Consider the following 15,092-nt stretch of genomic DNA (forward strand, 5'->3'; position numbering starts at 1 on the left):
ACCAGAAGCTACGAATAGAGAGTAGATGAGGCAGTCTATTAGCTTCTGAATCAACTATATTACGTTTTGCATACTTGCAAATCAGAAAGACAAATAGCCCACCACTTTGTTACAAAAATGCATCTAAAATAGAGGAAACTCTTGAGCCTTGATGCACTACAGCCTATGAACCCATGAACCATGCACCTGTCTTATGCCTGCCAAAATGTTGACTTGCTGTGCCTCTCCTGTTTTTTCCCATAGCAAGAAACATCTTGAAAAGCATGACAGCTGTTGATGTCTGCAGAGAGCACGTTGAAGAACTACATTCCGTTACCTTCCAATGTCTTGTTCCTCTGTGCATCAACAGGTGTATTCTCGGCCCAGCAGCCTCGTCTCCTCCAGCCCCCAGAGAAGTACCAGCTCTGATGCTGATGGAGAGCGACAGTTCAACCTCAATGGCAACAGCGTCCCCACAGCCACACAGACTCTGATGACCATGTATCGGCGGCGGTCTCCTGAGGAATTCAACCCCAAATTGGTGGGTGCTTCTGACTCGTCCCCAGTACTTTCTATATTAGAACAGTGCCATTGAAAAACATATTTTAATACAAGGGAGCTCATAAATATCTATGTAAGTGGAGATATTCTTATAAATGAATAAGATTTTGTTTACATACAGCATTAAATTTCATAGTAGCTTCATGGAAGGGCAAGAGTTACAAAGGGTATGGGTGACTCATGTTGTTTTTTTAACTGTTGTCTAAGCTAAACAACAAATAACTAGTTTCTTAGTCTTCATTTAAACCATATCAATTTACTTATAGATAAAGACATATAGCTATAAATATAATTGATATCCTACTGCTCCGTCTCAGGTAAGTAGGATTCTGACTCTAGGTCAGAAATCTTCGTAAGAAGAACTGCAGGTTATGATGGGTTTGTGAAATTGGGAAGGAACTCCAGAAAATCTGGGGTTTGTCCTCATGTGTTCAGTATAAAACTCGACCCTTTGGTTCAACAGGGGAAGATGTCTGACTGCGTATCACTGCTCTCCTTACCAGCCTTGAAATACTTTGGGATGTAGTAATGTTTCATTATGTCTTCCAGGCCAAAGAGTTTCTGAAGGAGCAAGCCTGGAAGATTCACTTTGCTGAATACGGGCAAGGGATCTGCATGTACCGCACAGAGAAAACACGGGAACTCGTGTTGAAGGGCATCCCGGAAAGCATGCGTGGCGAGCTCTGGCTGCTCCTCTCAGGTGTGGCCCGGGCCTGGGGTGGGAGCACTGGGACCCCACAGCTTCCTTTGTGCCTTTGATCATGCATCACGGGTTCTTTTCAAGTAGGCAAATTCCCAGTTGAGAATGAAAACTTCCTTCCCAGATTTGAAAGTCCCTCAGTTATTCTTCCTTTCATAGAAGTACTGTTTACTATTAGACAGTCCGAACGCTGACGCCATCATCCCTTGAGTTCTCATAACCGCTTTCATTGAAGAATAAGGCTGTTTAGGAAAAAAAGAGAACCAAGAGTAAGAGAGTGTCTTTTTTTATTTTTTTATTTTTTGATCTAAGGAGTTCTCTTTTTTCCTTTCCCATTTATGTCAACCTCATTGACAGTGTTGCACGTTGTCAGAGCCAGTGTTGGGAGGGGCAGTGAGAGGACGTGGGAAAGGGAGAGGAAAGCCCAGTGCTCGGCACCTGCTGCCTCCAGAGGTCGCTGGCCATCACTGGAGCCCTGGCAGTGAGGCCAGAGTCTGTACCAGCAGCCTTCTCAGACTGTACCTTGTAATTCAAAACTGAAGATGCAGGAGGGACAGAAAGAAATGTGTCCTCGTGTCTGTGACAAACATGCCTATACGTAACCCATAACCCTCTTGGATCCAAATGTGAACCCTGCTATGGAGAGCAGAGGTCCTTCAGCTAAGTCCAGCACTGTTTCCTCCCATCGCATAGCTTCCCGTGTATCCCAGGGAGCTTTTCTATCGCAGTCGTCAGAGCGTTCCTTTGGACTTCACCAGCCTTTAACTTACTACACCAATCAATTGCACTACAATCATTTTACATAGGCTTATGTGAATACTTTGATTGAACCTAAAGTGACCTGTCCAAAAATGCTATTATTAAACCCTTTTACATTAAAAAATTAAATTAAAAGAAGTTACCATATTTAACAGCAAACTCTTTAAAAAACTCTTTAAAAAAAACTTTCTAAATATAGATATGAATAGTAAGGTTGCCCATAATGAAATGTATAAATGTCTTGAAAGGAGGGGGGATAGAATCTTTAAATATGATCTGTTTTATATAAAGCCAGTTGGTTCTGTCATTTACATGTCTTCTTTTTTCCTTTTCCTTAAGTAGACCATCCATAGTTCCTGATTTAGAAACTCATATTTGAATCAACTCATCTCTAATTACAAATCAGACCCAAGATCATTACCATCCAATCTTCTCATCTCCCTCCCGCTTGGTGAACTAGTCACCTTGACAACCCAGCTCAGATCGCTGACGGAGTAAATGAAAAATTACATTTTCATCCTCCTTATTCAAATTAGAAGTTATTTACAGCTACATTTTAGATGAAAACAAAACTCCAAACCAGACCAGGAAACCAGTGTCCATCAGCAGCCCACAGCCCTGCTGCACTTAGTGTTCCTCCCAGTACCTCCTTTTGCAGCAATGGGCTGTGTGAGGCCGGAGGGTGCTGTAGGCTGTAACCGCCTTCTGCATGGATGACCGAGCCCGTATTTCCACACCCATGGGTGGGATTCACGTAGAAGCCAGCTGGCCCGTGATGGACATCTAGCTCTTGGTAGGGACACCCTGCTTGGGCCCCATTTGTCTTTCATGACCCTGATAGCCACTGTGCCAAGACCTGGATTCATTGTGCCCGCCAAAGTAAAGTGCAGGTCAGTTGGCAGGAAATCCCAGGATACTTCGTGGGAGAACAGAACAAAAGCCAGTCTTCCGTTATGTTGCTGTCGACCAGGATACCTCTTCCAGGGCAGGTGTGGGTGATAAGGCTGGCTTTCTCTGGGACCATGGAGACTGGGCCAGCTGAGTGATCTTGGGGTCCCTAGTTTAAACTGAAATACAAGTTATGCCCAATGCATATATAGTTTGTGCTTACTTTTTATAAAAGCTTTATTAAGGTATAATTCATAGTTCACCATTTAAGATATATAGTTCTGTTTTTTTTCCCACGTATTCATAGTACTGTGCAACACTCACTGTAGTTGATTTTGGAATGTTGACATCCATCACCTCCTCCCCCCAAAATACCCTGCACCCTTTATCAGTCATTCTCTCTTTCTCCTCAGGCCCCCTTTTAGCTTTACGCAGCCACTAATCTATGCTCTATGCTTGTAGTTTTGTGTACTCTGGTCTTTCATATAAACAGAATCATACAATATATAGTTTTTTGTAACTGGCTTCTTTTGCTTTGAATAGTGTTTTCAAGGTTCAGCCTTGTTGTAGGGTATATGAGGATTTTATTCCTTTTAATGACCAAATACACCATTGTTTGTATATGCTACATATTTTTCATCCGTCAGTTGATGAACATTTAATTTGTTTACAGTTTTTGGCTGTCATTTATAATGCTGCCATGAACATTCATATGCAAATTTTTAGACATGTATTTTCATTTCTCTTGAGTATGTATATACCTTGGAGTGAAAATTCTGGCACATACGATAAGTCTATATTTAACTTTTTTAAAAAAAATTTTAGAAGCTTTATTTGAGATGCAGAAACATAGAGACAGACAGACAGACAGACTTCCTGTATGCTGGTTTACTCCCCAAATGCTCACAACAACAGGAGGTGGCCCATGCTAACGCCAGGGGCTTGAACTTAATCCAGGTCCCCTACATGGGTGTCAGGGACCCAACCAGTTGAGTCTTCATCACCGGCTGCCTTCCAGGATATGAATTAGCAGGAGCTAGAATTGGGAGCAGGAGCCAGATACTGATGGGCATCTCACCTGCTGCTACGCTGAATGCTGGCCCCCATGTTTAACCTTTTATGAAAGTGCAGCTGCACTGTTTCACATTTCCAGCAGCAATGTGTGGGCAGTTCAATTTCTACACATCTTCATCAGCACTTAATGTCTTTTTATCCTAGTCATCCTAGCAGATGTTATGTGATAGCTCATTCTGATTTTGATTTGCATTTCTCTGGTGGCTAATGATGTTGAGCATTTTTTTTAATGTATTTGTTGGCCATTTGTGTATCTTCTTTATAGAAATGTCTCTTTAGATCCTTTGATATTTTTAATTGAGTTATTGGTCCTAATTATTGAGTTGTAAGTTTTTAAACATATCTTTAGATCCAAGTTCATATTTTAAAAATCCTCTTTTTTTTTTTTTTTTCTTTTTGTGGGCTGCCTTTTCACTGTCTTAATATTGTTTGAAGAAGAAAAAGATTTTGATTTTACAATTTATCTCTTTTGGGGGAATGGGAGGGTCACCGTACTCTCGTGGCAAGAAGAGTTATACTTCTCATAGTTTTAGCTTGTATATTTAGGTCATTGATGCGTTTTGTTATTTTATTTTAAAGATTTATTTGTTTGAAAGGCAGTGACAGAGAGAGGCAGAGACAGAGACGGAGATCATCCATCCATTGACTCACTGCCCACGTGGCTGTGATGATTAAGGCTAGGCCAGGCCAAAGGCAGGAGCCAGAAATGGCATCCAGGTCTCCCAGGTGGCAGCAATGGTCCAAAGACTTGGGCCACCTACTGCTGCTTTTCCAGGAACATTAGCAGGGAGCTGGATTGAAAGTGGAGCAGCCAGGACTAGAACCAGTGCTTCTATGGGATACTGGCATTGCAGGTGGTGACTTTAACCCTCTCTGTGACAACCCCAGCCCCAGTGAGTTAGTCATGTTATGTAGTGTGAAGTAATGGTCTGGATTCATTCTTTTCTGTGTGCATGTTTAGTTGTCTCAGCATTGTCTGTTGGCAGGACTGTCTTTCCCTGTTGAGTTGTCTTAACACCCCTGTCAAAGGGAACAAAAATGTGAAGGCTTATTTCTGGATTCTCAATTATAGTATAGTCCCTTGATTTACGTGTCTGTCGTTACGTTGGTACTACCGTGTCTTGATCACTATAGTAAATTTTAGAATTGAGAAGTGTGGGCCCTCTGACTTTGTGCTTTTCCAAGATTGTTTTTGCTATTTTGGGTCCTCTACATTTTCCTATGAGTTGTAGGATCAGCTAGTTAATTTTTGCAAAAAGAACAACTGGGATCTTGGTAGGCTTTGTGTTGGATCTGTAGCTCAAGCTGAAGATTTTCTATCTTAACATTAAGCTCTCATCTCATGGACACACAGTGTCTTTCCATTTATTTAGGTCTTTGCTAATTTCTTTCAACAATGCTTTGTAGCTTGTAGTGTTCAAGATTTAACAGTTCCTTCATTTCTTTCTTTCTCCGCGTTCCTATATATTTTATTTTTTGATGCTGTTGTAAATGGAATTGTTTTTCTTCTTTCACTTTCAATTGTTCATGGCCAGCATAGATAGGTATACACCATATTTTTGTAAATTGATCTCATATCCTGCAGCCTTAATGAACTCATTTGTTTTTTTCCCACTGTGGTGTTGATCTCCCTGATGAGTAGTGATAATCATTTTTTGTTGTCATTGTATGAATTCTTATATATTTTGGATATTAACACCTTATCAAATATACAATTTTATTTCCCATTCTGTAGGTTGGTTTTTCATTCTGTTGACTGTTGTCTGTGCAAAAGCTTTGTCATTGCCTGTAATCCTACTTGTTTATTTTTTTGCTTTTGCTGTTTGTGCAGTTGGTGCATTGCCTATATCATCATCAAGGAGCAATTTTTCTCTGTTTTCTTCAAGCAGTTTTAGAGCATAGGTCTTTATTTAAGTCTTTGTTCTATTTTCTGCTGATCTTGGTGTCTGGTGGGAGATGACCCAGTTTCATTATTCTGCATGTGAATATTCGGTATTCCCTACAACAGTATAATTTTATTTATATTTATACTTTAGTATTTGCACAGGTTTTTTCCTCTCTTCAAGAATGTTAAAATGCAAATATCTGAAACCAGTGATTCTCAGCCCAACTCCCCAGGCCCCTCCCCACCACCCAGCAGTTCCCATCGATCCCTGCAGCTCACCTTCACTGGGGATACCCTCACAGCTGCCTGCGTTTGAAGAAATCTGTCCCAGTATTCTGCAGCCTCCTCCTACTCTTCCATATGGCTATTTAAATCCTTCACAGCCAACATTTTAGCACAGTTTTCAAACTTATTTTGAGAAGCAACCTCCTGTTTCAAGTTAAATCTTAGGAAGAAAAGCAACGCGGTTGTGTTGGAAAGAAGTAATGAGATGGGCGAGGTCTCAGCCTGGCTTCCTTCGTCGCCTCCCCTCCTCTACTCCAAAGCAGCTCCCCAGGACTCTCGGTGGAAATTCCCTGGGAGAGTTTTACACCTTGGAAACCTTTACCTTAGGAGATTTTAAGAATGTTTATTACTATTATTTATTTGAGAGGCAGAGAAAGAGATAAAGATAGAGTTGGAGAGATCTGCTATCTACTGGTTCACTCCCCAAATGCCCACAATTGCCTGATCAGGGCCAGACAGAAGCTAGGTGCCAGGAACTTAATCTAGGTTCTTCCAAGTTGGCAAGGACCCAACTACTTGAGCCATCACTGTGGTCTCCCAAGGTCTGCATTAGCAGGAAGCTGGAGTTGGGAGTGGAATCAGGTCTTGGACCAGTGCACTCTGATATGAGAGATGTGGGCATCTCCAGCAGAGGCTTAACTGCTACCCCAAATCCCCCCCCCCCCCCCCCCGAGGAGATGTGTAAGTAGCCAGCTCACCATGGAGCTTAAATAGGAAAGGAGGCCACAAGCAAATGTACCCGCTTAGTTGTAAAGGAAACAGCACACTGGTGTGACTCCATAGTCTCAAGTTTCTTTGGATGAGCAGGAAGGGGAGGAGGTTCAGTGGGCAGTTTGTGGTTTTGCAGGCCTGAGGACGGGGCTTCTACTTACTTACACTGTGTCTGTTGGATGTTTCCCAGGTGCCATCAATGAGAAGGCCACCCATCCCGGCTACTATGAAGACCTGGTGGAGAAGTCCATGGGGAAGTATAATCTCGCCACAGAGGAGATTGAGAGGGATCTACACCGCTCCCTCCCAGAGCACCCAGCATTCCAGAATGAAATGGGCATTGCTGCTCTGAGGAGGGTCTTAACAGCTTATGCCTTCCGGAATCCCAACATAGGATACTGCCAGGTGAACGTCGTACATATTTTATATGCTTCAAAAAACAAAATCACATTGCTTCATTAGCCAGTCAGAAATGCGAAGGCAAGCTTTATCGTCAGTGAACCTCTCCCCGCACCAGGATGTCTCAAGTGCTGTGGACCTGCGGACCAGATGATTCTTTGTCATGGAGCTGTCCTGTGCTTTGTGGCATCTTCAGTAACATTTCTGGCTCCCACCCACCAGATGCCGGTAGAGCTTCCCAGTGGTGACAATCAAAAGTGTCTCCAGACATTGCTAAAATCCCCTAAGAGCAAAACCAGCTTGGGTTGAGAAGCACTGCACTGAGCAAGGAGCCAGGAGACACGAACACCCTTTGTGGTCTGCCAATGCCTAGCTGGGTGACCTGTGAGTGATCCATCGGGTCACTCTGATTCACCCCTCACCCCACCCCCAGCATCTGGCCTTTCTTCGTAGATGCTGCAATGCACCTCTTTTGCATCCTTTTAAGCAACAGCATCCTCAGGAATACAGCTTTATATTTGTATGCTACTTGTGATAATTTGTAGAGATTTACTTATTTATTTGAAAGAGAGCAGGAGATCTTCCAATCACTGGTTTACTCCCAAGTGGCTGCAACAGCCAGGCCTGGGCCAGACCAACTCCAAGAGCCAGGACATCTATCCAGGTCTCTCACATGGGTAGCAGGGACCCCAGTACTTGAGCAATCATCTGCTACTTCCCAGGCACATTAGCAGGGGGCTGTATTGAAGCAGACTAGCTGGGACTCAAACTGGCATTCCAGTATGGGATGCAGATGACCCAAGAAGCTGCTTAACCCACCTGTGCCATCGTGCCTGGCCCTGTAGGATCATATTTTAATACACATTAAAAGAAATGCTTGGGAGGCCAGCGCCTCGGCTCAATAGGCTAATCCTCTGCCTGCGGCGCCGGCACACCGGGTTCTAGTCCCGGTCAGGGCACCAGATTCTGTCCCGGTTGCCCCTCTTCCAGCCCAGCTCTCTGCTGTGGCCCGGGAGTGCAGTGGAGGATGGCCCAAGTCCTTGGGCCCTGCACCCCGTGGGAGACCAGGAGAAGAACCTGGCTCCCGGCTTCGGATCAGCGAGGTGCGCCAGTCGCAGCACGCTGGCCAGGACGGCCATTGAGGGGTGAACCAACAGAAAAGGAAGACCTTTCTCTCTGTCTCTCTCTCTCTCTCACTGTCCTGTCTCACTCTGCCTGTCAAAAAAAAAAAAAAAAAGAAAGAAAAAGAAAGAAAGAAAGAGAAATGCTTGGGGCTGGCTCGGTGGCACACTAGGTTAGTCCTCCACCTGCGGTGCTGGCATCCCATATGGGCACCGGGTTCTAGTCCCGGTTGCTGCTCTTCCAGTCCAGCTCTCTGCTATGGCCTAGGATAGCAGTGGAGGATGGCCCAGGTCCTTGGGCCCCTGCACCCACATGGGATACCGGAAAGAGGCATCTGGCTCCTGGCTTCGGATCGGCACAGCTCCGGCTGTTGCAGCCATTTGGGGAGTGAACCAACAGAAGGAAGACCTTTCTCTCTGTCTCTCTCTCTCACTGTCTGTAGCTCTACCTGTCAAATAAATAAATAAAAATCTTTAAATAAAGAAAAAGAAGAAATGCTTAACTTGCTAAAAAAAAATGTTGCCCACAAGGCAACTAAAATCATTTCTTCTACTGGTACATATTGCCACAATTTGGGATACTTAATCATAATTTGACCTTAAATTCAGTCTACATCTTCAGAGAGGCCATCCCTGACCATCCCGCTAAAAGCTAAAAGAAGTTTAACTCCTACTGCTAAACACATACACACACATGCATGCACACACAGACACACCCGTACCTGTCTACCTCATACACACATACACCCAAACACCTGTCTACCTCCTATGGAAACACAAACCTGCCTCCCTGTACCACAGTATTTATATTTTTGATAGTGCTGAATCTAATATACCCCCTGAATTGATGAATTAACCTTTATGTCTTCGGTTTTTTCCTCTCTGACACCAACATTTCAGCTCTGCGTCTCCCCATCCCCACTCCCACCCCTAATGACCTAGTCCAGAGCAGAGCCTGTGGCAGAGTGGACCCTCCCCAGATCACATCTTCTGTGGTCATGGACTGGATTAATTCTCAAGTGGAAATTTAATAATAATTTCACTCGGGAAAATATTAAGCCCTACAGCAAAGAGCCTATTAGAGACTAAAATTCCCTTTTTGAAATTTATATTGTACAAGCCTGATGAGCAGTTTCTGCTTTCTAAAAGATCAAAAGAACTACAAGAGTTAGTTGGCTTCTAATATGATAGAGTGCATATTTATCTTTTGATCTTCTGTTTTTAATTAAAAGGACGATTAAAGTACTTGAGCGGTTGAACGCTCAGGAGCTGTCTAGTAATGTCTGTTAATAAAGAAAGGCTACTTTGGCATTTAAATGACAGTTACCTATCACTACCATTTTTATGTGAGTAGAAGTAATGGATGAGGAAAGACTGCAGCTTTGAAAGGCTTCCTGGTTTTCTGAGGAGATCCTGGAGCCCTGTGCACTTGCATTATGGAAGATTATGTTATTACTTATTATTGTTATGGAAGACTGAAAGGAAACACCTACCTGGCTGAATTACCATTAAGACTACAGAGAGATGTTAACAGGTTGAAAGCTTTGTCAAATTGCCTTTGGGTAAGGCTTTTGACCCAGAGTTTGTCTGTGCAAATAGGAGGGCTCCAGAAGACCCTTAAGGGTTACTCTCTCAGGAATGCCTGGCATTTACATTTTTAAAGACCATAAACAAAACCAAACTTGGAAGCAGCTGGGACCCAGAGAGTGGGTTTGTGGGTAGAGCCTGAAAATCCTTCCGTGGCCTTTTACAGCAGCCGTTTCCTAGCTTTTCTGAGAATAACTGTGATTTTTTTTTTTTTAGGTTAGCAAATGGTGTATATTTTTAAATATGTTTGATGAGATCCTTTGTCTTTCCTTTAGGCCATGAATATCGTCACATCAGTGCTCCTTCTTTATGCCAAAGAGGAGGAAGCTTTCTGGCTGCTGGTGGCTCTGTGTGAGCGCATGCTCCCGGACTACTACAACACCAGGGTTGTTGGTACGTGGGGGTGGCTGACAGCCTAGCCTAGATCTCATCAGCTGGACACTGTTTGGGTCACCAGTCACCAGAAGAGGTGCAGGGGACTCCAGTTTAACAGAATGGAAAGGGAGGGCATGAATGAAGACAGGGGCAGGAAATACAGGAGCCCACGCAGCAGAGTTCAAGAGGACGCAGGGGCACCACTGTCAGAGTCCTTAGGATGCACGTGGTGTCCCTGTCACTCTGTAACTAGTGAGCGCTGCCAACGGACTGGTAAAGATGCTTGGCCAAAACTTTCTTTAATGAAGAGAATAGCACCTGTGGAAAGCAGAGGTATCCAAAAACAAAACAGAGCAAAACCCAGCCATCAGGAGTATTGAAAATAGCGTATAAAGGTTTGTCCAAATCTAAGTTTCTAATGTATTTTTGGAATTGGTTTCATTACAAAGCTAACAATAATTTTGAACATTTGAAAAAAATGATTGTTATTACTCCTTATAATTCCTCCATTATCAGACTTTGGCAGGACAGGCTTTTCATCGCTAGCATAGTGTAACGTGTGATCCACGCTTCCCTCTGTGTTCTGTCTGCATTCTAGACCCCCACACACTTATTTGATTGGTTGCAAATACATGCATTATCCAAAAATGGCAGAAGGTTGCTATGAATATATAAGGTTGGAATTTTTTTTTAAGTTTTAAAAACACTTATTTAAAAAAAGATTCATGCATGGTAACCATGCATCTGGAAGAACAATTTTTTTTATAAATTAGAATTTACCAAGGTAGCTGCTTCGATATGTATTTGGAAGTACTAAGGTAGACATTTCATGCCTTACCAAACATTACGTTGCCAACAAAATGACTAATTATAGGTCATGAAAACTTTGTAAACTGACTTTTTCAGCAATCCTTATAGTTGTCATATTACCCTAGGGACAGGAAAAGCCCAGAAAGCACTAATATGGTGGCTGAGCTGTGTTGACAGCTTGGTCCAGTAGCATAGGAGGAGCCAAACAGAAAGGATCAGAGTGCTGTGCCAGCAGTAACGGTGCGGTGGAGTATCAGAGCCAAGCCACTGGACTGGCTCCTTGAGTGAGAAAGGATCGTTGGTCAGCCCGTGTCCCTGTGCGTTGTCACCCCTGCTGCAGGTGCGCTGGTGGACCAAGGTGTCTTCGAGGAGCTGGCGCGAGACTATGTCCCGCAGCTGTACGACTGCATGCAGGATCTGGGCGTGATCTCCACCATCTCCCTGTCCTGGTTTCTCACACTCTTCCTCAGCGTGATGCCCTTCGAGAGCGCCGTGGTGGTGGTCGACTGTTTCTTCTATGAAGGAATCAAAGTGATATTCCAGTTGGCCTTAGCCGTGCTGGACGCAAATGTGGACAAGCTGTTGAACTGCAAGGATGACGGGGAGGCCATGACCGTTTTGGGAAGGTACCGAGGATGCCTAACTTTGGAAAACACCCTGGCTTGCTTCTGCATGCCTTCTCTCGCCCTCCTATTTTGTTTTAATTGACTCGATGGCAATCAGAATGCTGACTTCTCTCCATAGCTGAGGCTGTATTTTCATACACTTTTTTTTTTCTTAGAAGTCAAAGTAGTTTCGTTCTGCTTTTAGGGGAATTCTAATCCATTGTTTTAAAGTGCAAGATATGGAGAAAGTGAGCAGAGACCTGTGATGGGAGGAGTCCTGATAAGTCTGCTGGGGACTTCTGTCTCCTTTCTTCTTGCAGGTATTTAGATAGCGTGACCAATAAAGACAGCACGCTGCCTCCCATCCCTCACCTCCACTCCCTGCTCAGTGACGATGTGGAGCCCTATCCCGAGGTGGACATCTTCAGACTCATCAGAACGTCCTATGAGGTAGGTGCTGCTTCCTGGCTGGATGTTAGCCGTGCTCCAGTGCCCACAAGGGCTCCGCCAGGCCTGGATGCCGCACTTCCGTTGATAATCTGTCTTAGCCCATTCTGTGCTGCTATATAGTGTACTGCCGAGTGGATAATTTATGAAGGAAGCATTTTTCACAGTGCTGGAGGCTGCAAAGTCCAGGATCGTGGTGCCGGCAGATGCAAGACTGGGATCTCTCTAGTTCCACGAAGGCAGCTTCAATGCTGTGTGCTCCAGCGGGGCAGAACACCGACTCCTCACTTACCGGAGGAGCAGCAGAGAGAGATCCTGCTCTTGCAAGCCCTTTTTTATAGAGGCATTAATGCAATTGGAAGGACAGAGCCCTCACAGTCCAAATGCTTCCTGTTAGGCCCCATCTCCCAGGACTGCTGCCTCAGACAGGAAGTAACTCATCGAGTTTTGGAAGGGAGAAAAATGTTCAAAACACAGCATAGCCAGTGGGTTTGCCTGCTTAGTATGAGAACTAGTGTGGGCAGCTTTGGTTTGCAGGGGTGGACACTGAGTGGCCCTAGGATTTTTGCTGGCTCTAATGGCAAGGCAGCAGATGGCGTAACAAGCTCTTGTGGCCTAGTTCCTTGCTGTGCCCACTCTGAAGCCTGACTAGTAGCAGTTCAGATTCATCTCTGGGAGAGCTGAGGAGGAGCTATTGAGAGCACTCAGGAAAGGTTGATCTTCACAACCCATTTCCTGTTCCTTTACCAGGTACCTAGGGCTTCTCTCAAGTAGGTGATCTGAAACACTTAGGATACCCTGTCCAGATATTGAGTCATCGGCAGTCCTAGAATTCCTCTAAAACTGCTTGGCCCAGCTGGGGGAGGGTGCCTTCCAGTCCATGATGACGGTGGACTCAGCCTGATCTGCTGCCGAATCCCAGAGATAGAATGAGTGGACATCGAGGGCTAAGGACCCACAGTGTTGTGTGCCCACGCAGCCAAGGACTCAGTGCGCAACCCACGTGATAGCTCTTCGTTTCCGATCCTTGGCTCTGTGAACGGTTACATCAAGGATCTTTAGGAAAGAGGGCACATGCGTATTCTGAGCACACTGTCTTTCCGCAGAGGTTTTGGGATTGTGTGTCTGATGGTTGTCGTATCCAGCTAGCGACAAACTGGATGTGAGAGAAACTGCAAAATGGGAGGAGAAAGGGAACAGAAAGCCTCTCTTGGAGTCAGAAATTTAAAAGTATTGGTGTGGATCTAGAAACATTTCCAGAAGGGGATGTCCTTAACTCAGAATGGGAGCATGATTGATAATTTTTCATTAAGACTCCATATGCTTTGAAAAAAATAGTTATGTTTTAGAATAATAAAATAATGCAAGATTATTGTAGAGAAATATGAAGGAAAAAATAAACTGTATCCTATGAGCATTTCACAACATTCCCTTAAAAAAGATTTTTAAAGATTTATTTACTTACCTAATGCCTTTTTAAGAAATCATGGCCCCAAGACTTTGGGACAGTGCTGTATCAGGAATTTTGGGTGATTTATTCTTTCAGAAAAAGAACCCGTTTGATTGTATGCAATAGTTGTGGGCTGTTTTTCTAAAGGCATCCCCTGAACTTGTATTAGTAAAAGAATTCTAGACTAGATAAAACTTCGTATTGGAAACTCAGCTTTCTTCTCAACAGCACATTTGCCAGTATCATGCTGAGGTCAGCACTTTGCCCACATTTGCCGGGAAAGAGACGAAATGGAGACGAGACAAAGGGCCGGTTTCCACTTACATCCTGTCTGCTGGGTCCTGATGATGGCCCTGAGGCTGCCAACCGTCCAGTCCCAGGACACGACAGCCGTTTCCTTACACTGCCTGGGAAGAGGCTCTGGTGCCTACGTCGCCTGGTCTCCGTGTATACCTGTGTTTCTGTTTCCTCTTCTCTGCTTTAGTGTCCCTGCCCTGCTCTGCCCTGCTCATGTTTCCAACGGCTCTCTACTGCCTTATAGAGCATCCTAAAGAGAAAACAAACTCTTGCCTTTTTTTCCTTCCTCCTAACAATTAAGTGTGTGCTTCTCAATCCTGCCTGTGCACTGAATCACTTAAATTTTTTAAAGCCAAGCTTTTAAAAATATAAATTCCCGGGCTCCATTCCAGACCAATTAAATTTCTGGCCTGAGGCCCAAGAATAAGGTATTTTTTTTTAAAAGTTCCCAGGTGATTCCAAGTGCCTAATGAAGACTGAGATTCACTGGCCTAGGAGCGGAGGGGATGCTCATTGCTGTGGTGGATTGTAACCTCCCTGTGGCCTGACGCCCGTGTGTTCTGAGCTCTGCAAAACGTTCCTTTCTATTCTACTTCAGTCATGAACATTGAAAAGCAGGAGAGAAATGTGGAAAGTACTTTGATCCTTTGAGATCTGGCCCAGGGCTCCTCAGGTTGCCGGAGTTGGCCTGGCATTGATCAGATTGAGGTTGATGGATGCAGATGATAGTTTATGAATGCCTGGTGGGGGAATCTTACTCGCTGGCGGTCTTCACAAGCCCCCGTGGAAAGGGATTATTCAGGTGGCTTGAGACTCCAGTGTTCCTGTGTGTAGATCCTGTGTGTGAGGCTCCGTGCTTTTGCCAGAGTTACACAGAAGAAGGCAAGAGGTGAGGCTTGAAGGTTCACACGGACTGAGAAGCCCCTCCTGGAAGTCCGTGGAGGCTGTTAATACAGCTGACAATAGGCACACAGCCAGCAAGCAGTTCTTCATGGTCAAGATGACCCAATGAGGTTGCAAATGAATTGTGGAAGGGATGTGGCTAATAAAACACCAGGCACAGTTTGTGTAGATGGACAGACAGTTAGGCAAGCTCAGAGGCTTGTGCCCAGCTCAGTAATGATGACTGTCACAGCTACCACTCAGGAACAGCCTGCCA

General features: G+C 44.4%; 1 protein-coding gene across 1 annotated transcript in view; it reads left to right on the forward strand.

The window, feature by feature from the left end:
* Window positions 1-15,092, forward strand: part of TBC1D9 (TBC1 domain family member 9) — a 125,863-nt gene that overhangs the window by 84,337 nt on the left and 26,434 nt on the right. The window contains exons 8-13 of the mRNA XM_002716945.5: window positions 350-520; window positions 1,090-1,240; window positions 7,033-7,247; window positions 10,225-10,342; window positions 11,475-11,760; window positions 12,060-12,189. Of these exons, the coding sequence (XP_002716991.1) occupies window positions 350-520; window positions 1,090-1,240; window positions 7,033-7,247; window positions 10,225-10,342; window positions 11,475-11,760; window positions 12,060-12,189 (1,071 nt within the window). The remainder of the gene's footprint in view (window positions 1-349; window positions 521-1,089; window positions 1,241-7,032; window positions 7,248-10,224; window positions 10,343-11,474; window positions 11,761-12,059; window positions 12,190-15,092) is intronic.

Source organism: Oryctolagus cuniculus, chromosome 8, assembly GCF_964237555.1.
Source record: "Oryctolagus cuniculus chromosome 8, mOryCun1.1, whole genome shotgun sequence".
Lineage (NCBI taxonomy): Eukaryota > Metazoa > Chordata > Mammalia > Lagomorpha > Leporidae > Oryctolagus > Oryctolagus cuniculus.